At 38.7% G+C, this 12877-nt stretch overlaps 1 protein-coding gene across 9 annotated transcripts in view; it reads right to left on the bottom strand.

The window, feature by feature from the left end:
* CCDC18 (coiled-coil domain containing 18) overlaps nucleotides 1–12877 on the bottom strand; it is a 139487-nt gene that overhangs the window by 50056 nt on the left and 76554 nt on the right. For all 9 annotated transcript variants that reach the window (XM_070405615.1, XM_070405609.1, XM_070405614.1 and 6 more), the window contains 2 exons: nucleotides 8896–9059; nucleotides 8210–8423 (listed from right to left, as the gene is read on the bottom strand). In XM_070405615.1, coding sequence (XP_070261716.1) covers nucleotides 8210–8423; nucleotides 8896–9059 — 378 coding nt within the window. The remainder of the gene's footprint in view (nucleotides 1–8209; nucleotides 8424–8895; nucleotides 9060–12877) is intronic.

Raw genomic sequence — 12877 nt, 5'->3', positions numbered from 1 at the left:
GAACCACAGGAAGGCTGGCTGAGTGGAAATTCTACAACTAGAAGGAAAGAAAAAAACACACCGAGATTCAGAGGAGGTGCGGAATTAAAGTGCAGAGGTACGGAGGCGCACATGGAAAGGGCTGGCAACTGAGGACGCGATTGTCTTTTCAATTGGGAAGGAGACACAAGCTCCCGAAGGCCCTGACTCCAGTTCCGGGCGAGTCTCTGGGGACCCAGACTCATATGGGGAGAAACTGGACTGTCTAGCAGCGGGTGGAACTCGAGGGCGGCTTTCTCTCAGAGGTGCTTGCAGCAATTACCTTGGGACACTGAGACCCGGGGCCTCTTAGGGTAGGACTGAGGATCAGCCATAGCTGTTTGCTCCGCCCTGTTGATTCCCTGAGACCCCGCCCCACCCAAGCTGTGTGCAGAGAATTTTGCATATGAATGGCCTGGCCCTTTGCAATCTAAAATTACCTAACAAACTGCAGCTGGGTCAGAGAGACCAAGAACATCCAAAAGAAGGCCCAGGCCCCACAGCAGCTTGCATTGCTTCACAGCTGGGCTTCATCTGGGCACTTCCAAACCCCAAACAAAGAAGAGGAATCTGCAGATCTCTCCATAGCTCCTGCTGGGTAGCCTCAGGCAGAGGCTAAATTAGCACCTCTTTAGAGATCCAAGAGTCAGTGTACTCAGTGGTCAGAGTGGGACCATCTAGATTACAACTCCTCAGATCCATAAGGGACACACTCAGGGGGCAGACTCAGTGGGCACCAAAGCCCCACTGAAGCAAGTCTTGCCCCAAAAGAGTGTCTCCAGCACAGAAGTTCTCCCACCATAGACACAGCTGATTCTCACAGCCAATTGGCCTGGAGGTAAATTCCTCCCAGTGATACCTACAACAATCAAGGCTTAACTACAACAAGACTGTGCACACAGCCCACAAAGGGGTGCACTAAGAGTGTCCACCTCAGGTAATTAGGGAGGCTGAGCCACTGGGCCCTATAGGACACCTAGCACAGAAAGCCACCCTAACAACACAGGGAAGCAGCAAAAATGCAGAGACAAAGAAACAGGTCACAAATGACAGAAATGGAGGAAAGCAAACTACTGGATATAGAGTTCAAAACCAGAGTTATAAGGTTTTTCAATAATTTTCTAGAAACCACCAATAAATTTAGTAAGACCCTCAATAAGTCTAGTGAGACCCTCGAGGATATGAAAAAGGACCAACTACAAATTAAGCATACACTGACTGAAATAAAGAATATTATACAGAGATCCAACAGCAGACTAGAGGATTGCAAGAATCAAGTCAAAGATTTGAAGTACGAAGAAGTAAAAAACACCCAACCGGAAAAGCAAAAAGAAAAAAGAATCCAAAAATATGAAGATAGTGTAAGGAGCCTCTGGGACAACTTCAAGCATACCAACATCCGAATTATGGGGGTGACAGAAGAAGAGAGAGAGCAAGATATTGAAAACCTATTTGAAGAAATAATGACAGAAAACTTCCCCTACCTGGTGAAAGAAATAGACTTCCAAGTCCAGGAAGCGCAGAGAACCCCAAACAAAAGGAATCCAAAGAGGACCACACCAAGACACATCATCATTAAAATGCCAAGAGCAAAAGACAAAGAGAGAATCTTAAAAGCAGCAAGAGAAAAACAGTTAATTACCTACAAGAGAGTACCCATACGACTCTCAGCTGATTTCTCAACAGAAACTATGCAGGCCAGAAGGGAGTGGCAAGAAATATTCAAAGCGATGAATAGCAAGAACCTACAACCAAGATTACTTTATCCAGCAAAGCTATCATTCAGAATTGAAGGTCAGATAAAGAGCTTCACAGATAAGAAAAAGCTAAAGGAGTTCATCACCACCAAACCAGTATTATATGAAATGCTGAAAGGTATTCTTTAAGAAGAGGAAGAAGAAGAAAAAGGTAAAGATAAAAATTATGAACAACAAATACATATCTATCAACAAGTGAATCTAAAAATCAAGTGAATAAAAAATATGATGAACAGAATAAACTGGTGAATATAATAGAATCAGGGGCATAGAAAGGGAGTGGACTGACAATTCTTGGGGGGAAAGGGGTGTAGGGGTGCAGGAAGAGACTGGACAAAAATCTTATACCTATGGATGAGGACAGTGGAGGGGTAAGGGCAGAGGGTGGAGTGGGAACCAGGTGAAGGGGAGCAATGGGGGGGGGGGGAAAGAAGAGGAACAACTGTAATAATCTGAACAATAAAGATTTTTAAAAAAAATTAAGTCAACTGGGTCACCTTTCCTGCAGTTAAAAGTAATTGGCTATATGCATTTTTTTGGATTGAAAGGGCTCAAACTAAAGTAATAATGTGTAAGAAAAATGATTGATATCAATATAATTAGTTTAATATAGTGTTAAAGACAAAAGTTAATTTAAATTCTATTACTGTGGACAGTTTAAGCAAAATATTAAAGCATTCCCAGGAAATAAGATTGAATTAGTTAAGAATTTAAAAACTATATCCATATTTTTTCATCTATAGATCAAAGGAGCATTTGAAAGTCTTTTCTATGTAACGGCTGTGAGTTTATTACAATTCAATGAACCATTTATCTCATGGTTGGTATTCTTGATATCCGCAGCTAAAGAAATGACCATTGTGTTTCTCATGGGAATTTTACTCAAAATGATGCATTACATTTAATGAAGTAATGAAGTCAACTATAAAATCCTTTTATAAATACAAATGTATTTTATACATTATATATTTTATAAATATATATTTTATAAATTATCATCATCCTAAAACCCTAACTTATATTTTAATACTTCTAACAGTCTGACGCCTATGATCAGAGAATTTTAATTTGAACTCTAAGTTATGACATGACAAAGTCTGAAAATGTTGTATTGATTTTGAAAATCTTCCAATGTTTCCCAGTTTTATTTTATTTTTTTTTAAATATATTTTATTGATTTTTTACAGAGAGGAAGGGAGAGAGATAGAGAGTTAGAAACATCGATGGGAGAGAAACATCGATCAGCTGCCTCCTGCACATCTCCTACTGGGGATGTGCCTGCAACCCAGGTACATGCCCTTGACCGGAATCGAACCTGGGACCCTTCAGTCCGCAGGCCGACGCTTTATCCATTGAGCCAAACCGGTTTCGGCTATTTCCCAGTTTTAAATATGAAACAATCTACACTAATAAAAGAGAAACATGGTAATTGGCGTACGACCGCTACCCTTCCCATTGGCTAATCAGCATATCCTTATGCAAATTAACTGTCAGCCAAGATGGCGGCCGGCAGCCAGGCAGCTGGAAGCGAACATGAGGCTTGCTTGCTCCAGTGACTGCAGACTGCAACGTTCCCCACCTGACTTGCCGTCCTCTGAACTACAACTCTAAGAAACTATGTTGCAAATATAGAAGCTAAACAAAACCAGCTTTCAGTCAGCCGGGATCTCAGAGCTAGAGTTATACATTGTTTTGATTATAGCAGCGGAAGCCTCAGAGCTAGAGCCAGAGCTAAAGCTGGCCCAGAATTAAAAAAAAAAGAAAAAAGAAAAAAAGGAGTGGTTGGGAGCTTCAGTCAATTGCCAGCCTGAAAGCAGCCCTCAGCTCCTCACCCAGACTGGCCAGGCACCCCAGTGGGGACCCCCACCCTGATCCAGGACACCCTTCAGGGCAAACCAGCCAGCCCCCAGGCCTCTATCCTATATAGTAAAAGGGTAATATGCCTCCCAGCACTGGGATCAGCGGAGCCGCGAGGCCTCCTGGCACCAGATCAGCGTGACAGGGGGCAGTGCCCAAACCCCCTGATCGCCCTGCAGCTCTGTGTGTGACAGGGTGCGGCGCCCCAACCCCTCACCCCCACAGGCCCTGCTCTGTGTGTGACAGGGTAGAGCCATAACCTCCCCATTGGCCCTGCCCTGAGAGTGACAGTGGCGGCACCCCAACCCCCTGATCGGCCCTGCTATGTGGGTGATAGAGGGTGGCGCCCCAACCCCCTGATCCGCCCTGCTCTGTGTGTGACAGGGGGCGGTGCCCTAACTCCCCTATCGGCCCTACTCTGTGCATGACAGGGGGGAGCTCCCCAACCCCCTGATTGGCCCTGCTCTGTGCGTCACAGGGGGCAGTGCCCCAACCCCCTGATTGGCCCTGCTCTGTGCGTCACAGGGGGTGGCGCTGCAACCTCCCCATCGACCCTGCCTTGAGTGTGATAGGGGGCGGTGCCCCAACCCCCCAATCAGCCCTCCCCTGAGTGTGACTGAGGGTGGCATCACAACCTCCCAATCCGCCCTGCTCTGTGCATGACAGGGGGCGGCGCCCCAACACCACAATCAGCCCTGCTCTGAGCCCAACCAGGGGCTGCACCTAGGGATTGGGCGTGCCCTCTGCCACCCAGGAGCAGGCCTAAGCCAGCAGGTCGTTATCTCCTGAGGGGTCCCAGACTGCGAGATGGCACAGGCCGGGCTGAGGGCCCCCCCCTTCCCCACCGAGTGCACAAATTTTTGTGCACCGGGCCTCTAGTATTTAATAAAGGTACAGATTTTTAAAAAAAGATTCTGAACTTCTTTAATGAGCTGCTTATTATTCTCCTAAAAGTCAAAAGTTGTAAAATACAAGGCTAAACTAATATTCTAAAAGTAACATGAAACCTACATGTTCATGTTGACCAATGTCATCCCAATAAAATGTAATAAAAGAAAATAAAAGTAATATGAATTCTAAAGATAACTCTAACTGCTGTCTATGCAAATAATTGAGCTTCTAAAATTTAGATATTAGAATTTTAGATTTCATTATTACTTCTTTCATCTATTCACTCACTTAACTATTTAGAAAATATTTGTTGGATGCTTCCTATGTCAGGGTTCTATGTACTGTAGATTTAATAGTCAACAAGATAGATGCCCTTCATCACATGGAGCTTATACTCTCGTCGGTCCAGGAGAGAAGATGAATTATAAATAACAAACAACTCAACAAGAAAAATATCACAATACAAAGTGCTATGTTAGAGCATTAAATAGTGATGACTGGGTGGCTACTTTAGAGCAGGTGGTCAAGGAAGGGTTCTCTGAGGTAAGCATGTCAAACTTGCCGTCCATGGGCCGCATGTGGCCCACAACGAATATTTTTACAGCCTAGCCAATATAACGGTATGTAAGAAACATTTTAATAAAAATCTCATAACTTAATTTTTACAATATCCTGTTATACACAATAATTAATAATGAACTACAATGTTCACTAATGACTATAATTGTGTTGAATTCATTTCCCTTACACATCTTACGCGCAGGTGCACCATTTCTCTCCACTAATACTAGCAGCGAATATTTTAGCAGTCAATTGTTACATCATTATTGTTGTACTGAATTGTTTGGTGTGCGCAACAGGAAATGTTTCGCTTTCAGAGAACAAGAAAAATAGGTTTATTTGCGTTAAGCTTATTAATTTGTGCAGTTATTCAGTGTCTGGTAAGTAAATGTTCAAGAAAAAATATTAATTTTTATTAAAATGTTCTATGATTTATGTTGACGATTACTCATTTCAGCCCTTTGTATTCAGCATGTCTCTATCGAAATAAACCTGTTTCTATGAAAATTGAAGCTTTTGGTTTTTTGCGGCCCACATAAACTTAAACCTTATTTGGCCCATGTTAGTCTCTGAATTTGACATGCTTGCTCTGAGGTTATGTGAAGGGCAAGAAGCTGGCCACAGAACCGTTATTTCAGGCCAAAGAAACAGATATGGCAAAGTTGGAAGGTGGGAAAAAACTTGGTAAGTTTTAAGTAAAGTAAAAAGGCCAGGAACAAGATCAGTATGAAATGAGGCCAGGGAAGTAGAGCAGAATCTTGTTATACAGGGTTTTATATTCCGGAATAAGGACCTTGGATTTTTTTAAAATTGTGGTAAAATACATATAAGATTTACCATTTTAACCACTTCAAAGTATATAATTCAGTTACACTAAGTACCTTCACAATGTTATTACTTCAATGTGTTACTATCGCCACTATTTCCAGTACTTTTTCATCACTTCAAATGAAAATTCCATACCCATTTACAGTTATTTTCTATTCCGCTTCCCCCTAGTTCTTGGCAACCACTAATCTGCCTTCTATCTCTACAGATTTGTTAATTTTGGATATTTCATACAGGTGGAATTGTGCAATATGTATCTGATTTCTTTCATTCAGCATAATGTATTCAAGGTTCATCATGTTATATCACGTATCAGTACTTTCTTTTCATGGTTGAATAATATTCCTGCCTAGCTGGTTTGACTCAATGGATAGAGCATTGGCCTGCGGACCAAAGGGTCCTGGGTTCGATTCCAGTCAAGGGCATGCACCTTGGCTGCAGGCTCCCCCCTGACCCCAGCCCTATGGCCTTGGCAGGAGGCAACCAATTGATGTATTTCTCTCATACCAATATTTCTCTGTCTTTCCCTCTCTCTTCCACTATCTCTAAAAATCAATGGAAAAATATCCTCGGGTGAGGATTAAAATATATATATTATATTCCTTGTATGGATACACCACATTGTGTTTATCCACTCAACTGCTGATGGAAACTTGGGCTGTTTCCACTTGGCGGCTATAGTGAAGAGCTGCTATGAACATTTGTGCACAATTTTTGTTTGAACACCTGTTTTCAATTATTTTCTGTACATACCTAGGAGTGAAATTACTGAGTTATAAATAGTTCTATGTTTAACTTATTGAGAATCTGTCAAACTGTTTTGTGCAGCATCTATACCATTTCAGTCTCCCACCAGCAATGTACGAAGGTTCCAATTTCTCCACCCGCTTGCTAATACTTGCTATTTTCTGTTTTGGTTTTTGTTTGTTTTTATTATGGCCATTCAGTCATTACAGTATGAAGTGGTATCTCATTGTGGTTTTGATTTACATTTCCCAAGTAGCCTGGGTTTTATTCTGAATCTTTTGGAAAGCCATTAGAAGGGTTAAGTAGGGGAGTAATATAATCTGATGGATGTTTTAAATCATAACTTAAATCCATTCTGTGGAGAAGGGATTGTGGGAGGGTCAAGAATTTAAATTGGGAAACCAGTTGGGAAGTTCATAGCAACAGACCAGGTGAGAGATGATGATGGCTTGTGCTAAGGCAGTGATTAAAAAAGAGGCCTAGAAATCAATAGATTTCAGAATATATTTTAGAAACAGAGTTGAGACGATTAGCTAATAGATTAAATGAAAAGAGGGAGAGAAAGAGATAAAATAATCATATATTTCTGGTTTGAGCTATTGTATGATACTGAGAGGAAGGGCAGGAGAAAAAAAAGAGTTCTGTTTTGGCCAAGCTTAAGAAGCCTCTTAAAAACCTCTAAGTGGAAAAAACAAGTAAGTCATTAGATATTTGAGTCTGGAGTTTGGGTAATAAGTTATTTCTGGAGATATGGATTTGAAAATCTGACACACACTATTTAAAACTACATGAACTTTACTAAAAATTAGTTTGTGAGTAGAAAAGAGAAAGGAGCCCTACAATAAATCATGAGTTACATTTAAGTTTCTGGGTCATCTTGCTGCTCTCTATCCTGTTCTTTCATTCCACATTTCACATCCTGGGTTATAATTCTGTTTTCCTTTTCAGAATCTATTTCCCACACTCTGGCTCTGGTCTGGCTCTCCAATCCCACGTACCATAGATGTGGTGAATTTAGCTGCTAATCTAAGAATCTATTTTAGAGTTGGACAGACTTGTGTTTAATTTCCATCTCTAAATCCTCTATCTGACTTTGGGGATTTTACTTAATTTTCTCAGGCTTCAGTTTTCTCAAGTGTGAAAAGGTTGTATATGTTGTAAAGAAATTAGTAAGATCATATATAAAGTCCCTGGCATAGCATTGGCACAAAATAAAGGCTTAATACAAAAAACAATATTGTTATTGTTAATATTACTTTGCTATTAACCACTGCGATATGCTGGTCCAATCATTTTCTACCACTATAGAATACAGGAGTGGGCCAATGTAAAATGGTCCACAGATCAATAATAAATTATTAGCCAACAGCAACTACTGAATTTATTACATGGAGAGTGGGACAGGCTAACTAGGAAGAGCCATAGTGAACCAGTTGAGTAATTTAGACATCTAGAATTCAGCAACAACTGGAGTATTGTATGACCCAAGGATTCAGAATAATAAAGTGAAATACTTGTAATTGTGATATCATTTCTTAGTATTAACTCACCTAAGTTCAGCTGTGAGATCCTTTATAGTGGTGTATTTTTCCTCCAATGATAATTGAGCCTTCTGCAGCACGTCTCTCAATTCCTGGAGTTGTCTTAAAGTACTTTTTAATTCTCCGTGAGCATTTTGCAGTTCAGTCTCTAGTACTTCCCGTTTCTGCAAGGTTTCTGTTAGTTCAGTTTCAGTGTGGTGCTGTAACTTTTCTAACTCCTTCACTGTTAAGACAAGAGAATATTTTTAGAACTACATGTAAACCATTTATTATTAAGAACTTTGTAAATAATTATAATTAAGAATATTCAATTTTATTCATCTACCAGAGATAAGATATTGACTACACATTATCCCTTTCAACCCTATCATCCCAAATTCTTAACTTTAGTCTACTTCTTTAAATATAAATATACAGCCCTGACTGGTTTGGCTCAGTGGATAGAGCGCCGGCCTGCAAACTGAAGGGTCCCGGGTTCAATTCCGGTCAAGAGCATATACCTTGGTTGCGGGCACAGTGGGGAGTGTGCAGGAGGCAGCTGATCGATGTTTCTCTCTCATCGATGTTTCTAACTCTCTATCTCTCTCCATTCCTCTCTGTAAAAAATCAATAAAATGTATTAAATAAATACATAAATAAATAAATAAATATAAATAAATATGCAGGCAGCTAAGCTCAGCTAACTTGTTGCTTACCAGCATTTGTTTTCTTATCTAGTTCTATCCTTGTCTGTTCTAAGATCATGTCTAACTGAGAGAGATGCATTGCTTTATTTTCTCCATCTCGTTTTAGGTGCATTATTTCTTTTTCCATTGTAGACAGTTCTTCTTTGTACTGATCCATCTCAAGTTTTACTTGCCTAATTAAAAACAAACAATAAAACAAATGATAATTTGGAAATTTAAAAACCAACTGACTTGTCTCTGACTAAACAAAAACTGCAAGTTACATGAGGGCAAATATCAGCAAAATGTCTAGTCAGAATCTTAAATCACCTACGATATTGTTTAAAATGCTCCAACTAAATACAACTGTACCACCTAGTAATATTTAACAAGGCTAGCATTCTTTTCAATTTAACTACAGTTAATTTTTATAAAGCTTTATATGGATTGAGAATATCCATGGAGAGGTGCCTCATTCATCTGTAATTTCTATTATCTGCAACATAGAAAATAAAGAAGTCAACCATCAAAATATTCACCATAAGACTATACTATTCATAGGAGACAAATTAGTCATTTTTACTCAGACATTTCTTAATCATGTTATCTTTTTAACTTTAAAAGGGACTAAAAATTCTTAAGCTAGTGCAACTTCCTTGCTTCACAGATGATTGAAAATAGAAGATTAAGTGAATTAATTGTCTAGGATAGCAATTTTCAACCTTTTTAAAAATCTCCTGACACACATAAACTAATTACTAAAATCTACAGCACAACAATAATATATTTTTTGCCACTCTGTCAAAAAAATAGGCATAATTTTTATTCACTCACATGGGCAGGTATTGTTGTGTTGGCTGTTGTTATTTTTTTACTTGATAATCTAAAGCAGTGGTTCTCAACCTTCATAATGCTGTGACCCTTTAATACAGTTCCTCATGTTGTGGTGACCCCCAACCATAAAATTATTTTTGTTGCTACTTCATAACTGTAATTTTGCTACTGTTATGAATCGTAATGTAAATATGTGATATGCAGGATGTATTTTCATTGTTACAAATTGAACATAATTAAAGCATAGTGATTAATTACAAAAACAATATGTGTTTTCCGATGGTCTTAGGCGATCCCTGTGAAAGGGTTGTTCGACCCCCAAAGGGGTCACGACCCACAGGTTGAGAACCGCTGATCTAAGGGAAAAGAGGTCAGTGCCACTGGTATTGCATGTTTTAAAAATTATTATGACACACTGGTTAAAAATCACTGGCCTAGGATAATACAAATAGTTATTAATAGTGAAAGTTTACTAACTTTTAGGTGGTCCTGGGCTTAATTTCACTACAGAAGTTCGAAGTTTGGCTACCTATCAGCTAATAAACATAGTGAGAGGAAGTTTTAAGTCAATTTGCTGTTAATTCCAAAGTGATATTTACTATTTAAACAATTGTTAGTGTCATCCACAATAGTGGGCAGAGCTGATGTTCCTTTGCATCAGCATTTTTTTATTGTAGTTCTTTTGGTCTTTGACATTTCATAAGCTGAGTTTGCAAGTTGGAGCATTTGTTTTCTAAATGCAACATAGATGAAATTGTATTTGTTCAGGAGGTTTTTTTCAATGTCCATAAGTGAACTTGAGGAAAACTAAAAAACTCCTGAAAAAATTTGCATAATGATGTATGCATATGTTATGTCTATGTATAGAAAATGATCCATATCCTCAAATATGTCCATGGCCCAACAAAGTTAAGAACTATTAGATTAGACAAGTGCTGATGACCCTTTTACATGTCTAAAATCCTAGCTAAAGCTTGACTAACTCTTTTCTCATGTTAGAGTGGATTTAAAACATAATTTTAAAAAATAATCAAAAGAGGTTGGTATACAGTACTAAGAAGTAATAGCTTGTCAGCAAAGAAGTTGGGGAAAAGTTATTATTATTATTTATTTCTCCTCACCTGAAGATATTTTTCCATTGATTTTAGAGAAAGTGGAAAAAAGGGAGGAAGGGAGAGAAGTAAAGGGGTAAGGGGAGAGGAGAGAGGGAAAGAAGCAGAGAGTGAGAGAGGGAGATATATATATACACACACATACAGAAAGAGAGAAAAACATCAATTGATTGCCTCCTGCACACATCCCAACTGGGGCTGGGGATTGAACCTGCAGCCCAGGTATGTGCCCTTGGCTGGGAATCAAACAAGTGACCCTGCTGGATGACACCCTTACCACTTAGCTATACCAGCCAAAGCTTAAAAGATTTTTTATTGATGTTTTTAGAGAGAGAGGAAAGGAGAGGGACAGAGAAACACCAATGTTTGAGAGCGCAACATTGATCGGCTGCCTACTGCACGCCCCCGACTGAGGATAGAGCCCGCAACCTAGGCATGCACCCTGACCAGGAACTGAACAGGCAACTCTTCTGTGCATATGACAATGCCCAACCAAATGAACCACGCCAGCAGGGCAGGGGAAAATTATTTTTTAAAAATACAAGAACTCAAAAAGCACAGCTTTCTACAGATATTTGGTAAAAAATAAACAGAGTTCTATACTCCTTAAGGTTTCATAAGGTTATCATGATATAACTAATGAATATAATGATAACCCTAGTCACCCAGAGAAGGTAAAAATGACAAAAAAATACACATTTTGGAAAACTTCTATAAAATTTTGTTTTGTTTTGTTTCAAAGTTTCAGTGTTTGATAAAGATAAATTTCACTCATTTCTCTATTTATGAGCAACTATACATTATTTCCTGATGCTATGTAAATGAGGCATTACTATAATATAATATTTAAAGGCTTAAGATTTTTAACTATTATATAAATAATCTAATACCAATATTTCCCCCATAACTTTCAAAATTTGTAACAGCCTTTAAGCCTACGAGTTTTTCCAAAAATACTTCACATTACAGGCGTAGAGTTATTATGGACAATCAAGTCTGAGATTGGAAACAGGGCTACAGGAAAAATTATGCAAAAATAAAACTAAACTTTTAGAATATAGCAGCTGAGATTCTCTGGCTTCTTCAAATGTAAAAAGATTTTTAAATGGCTATGGAGGCAGTCTGAGAAATCTAACAAGTGCTCCATGAACCTCAGCACTAAGACAGTAGGGTTAGGACATTTACATATAATAACAGAAGAACCTTTCAATGTGATGTAACAGAAAAAACTTAGTTTTAGAGCACAGCTAAATTATGCATCTCATACCCTAACTTCTTTGAGTTTCAGCTTCTTTTTTTCTTTTTTACTTAGATTCATAATTTCCAAAAGTTATTTAGAAATGTATCTTAAAAAAACAATCTTTATTGTTAAAATATTACAGATGCCTTCCCCCTCACCCCAAGTTATAGCTCTGGCTGGTGTGGCTCAGTTGGTTGGGTATCATCATGTGCACTGAAAGGTTGCAGGTTTGATTTCTGGTCAGGGCACATGCCTAGCTGCAGGCTCCATCCCTGCAAGGGGGCATGCAGGAGGCAGCTCATCTATTTTTCACTCTCACATCGATGTTTCTCTCTCTCCCTATCCCTTTCTCTCTAAAAATCAATTAAAAATCAAAATAAATAGATATTTGGATAATAAAACCCAATAGGGCTGTTTTGAAGACTGAGTTAATGTGTTCACCTAGCACACTGCCCAACACAGAATATATTCAATAATTAAGTTTCTTCTCTTTTATCTGAAAATATTTTATTGCTAAAACAGATCCAAGGAGATATATAACATATATTTTAACTGTAATATCTTTTGGGAGAGAAAAATAATTTTATAAGTTGCAATTTCAGAAGTAAAAGAAGTATTAGTGAGAAGAGAGAAAACCCTGCTTCATGAAGAGATTTCTTGGAACTAGGGTGCATCTTTCTTATGAAGTTTAATTATCTAGTTTATAAGCATCCTGTTAGCATTTAGGACTTACTTTTCCTATGAATGTGCCTTTAGCTATAACCATAAATAGTTTTTGTCTAGAAGTCAAATTATAGGGGTGAGAAAAGAAACAATTACTTCAATT

Source organism: Myotis yumanensis, unplaced genomic scaffold (assembly GCF_028538775.1).
Source record: "Myotis yumanensis isolate MYYU_CA2020_CCGP unplaced genomic scaffold, mMyoYum1.0.hap1 SCAF_2, whole genome shotgun sequence".
NCBI lineage: Eukaryota > Metazoa > Chordata > Mammalia > Chiroptera > Vespertilionidae > Myotis > Myotis yumanensis.
The sequence above is the reverse complement of the archived record's forward strand: the minus strand, read 5'-3'. Positions and strand labels throughout refer to the sequence as shown.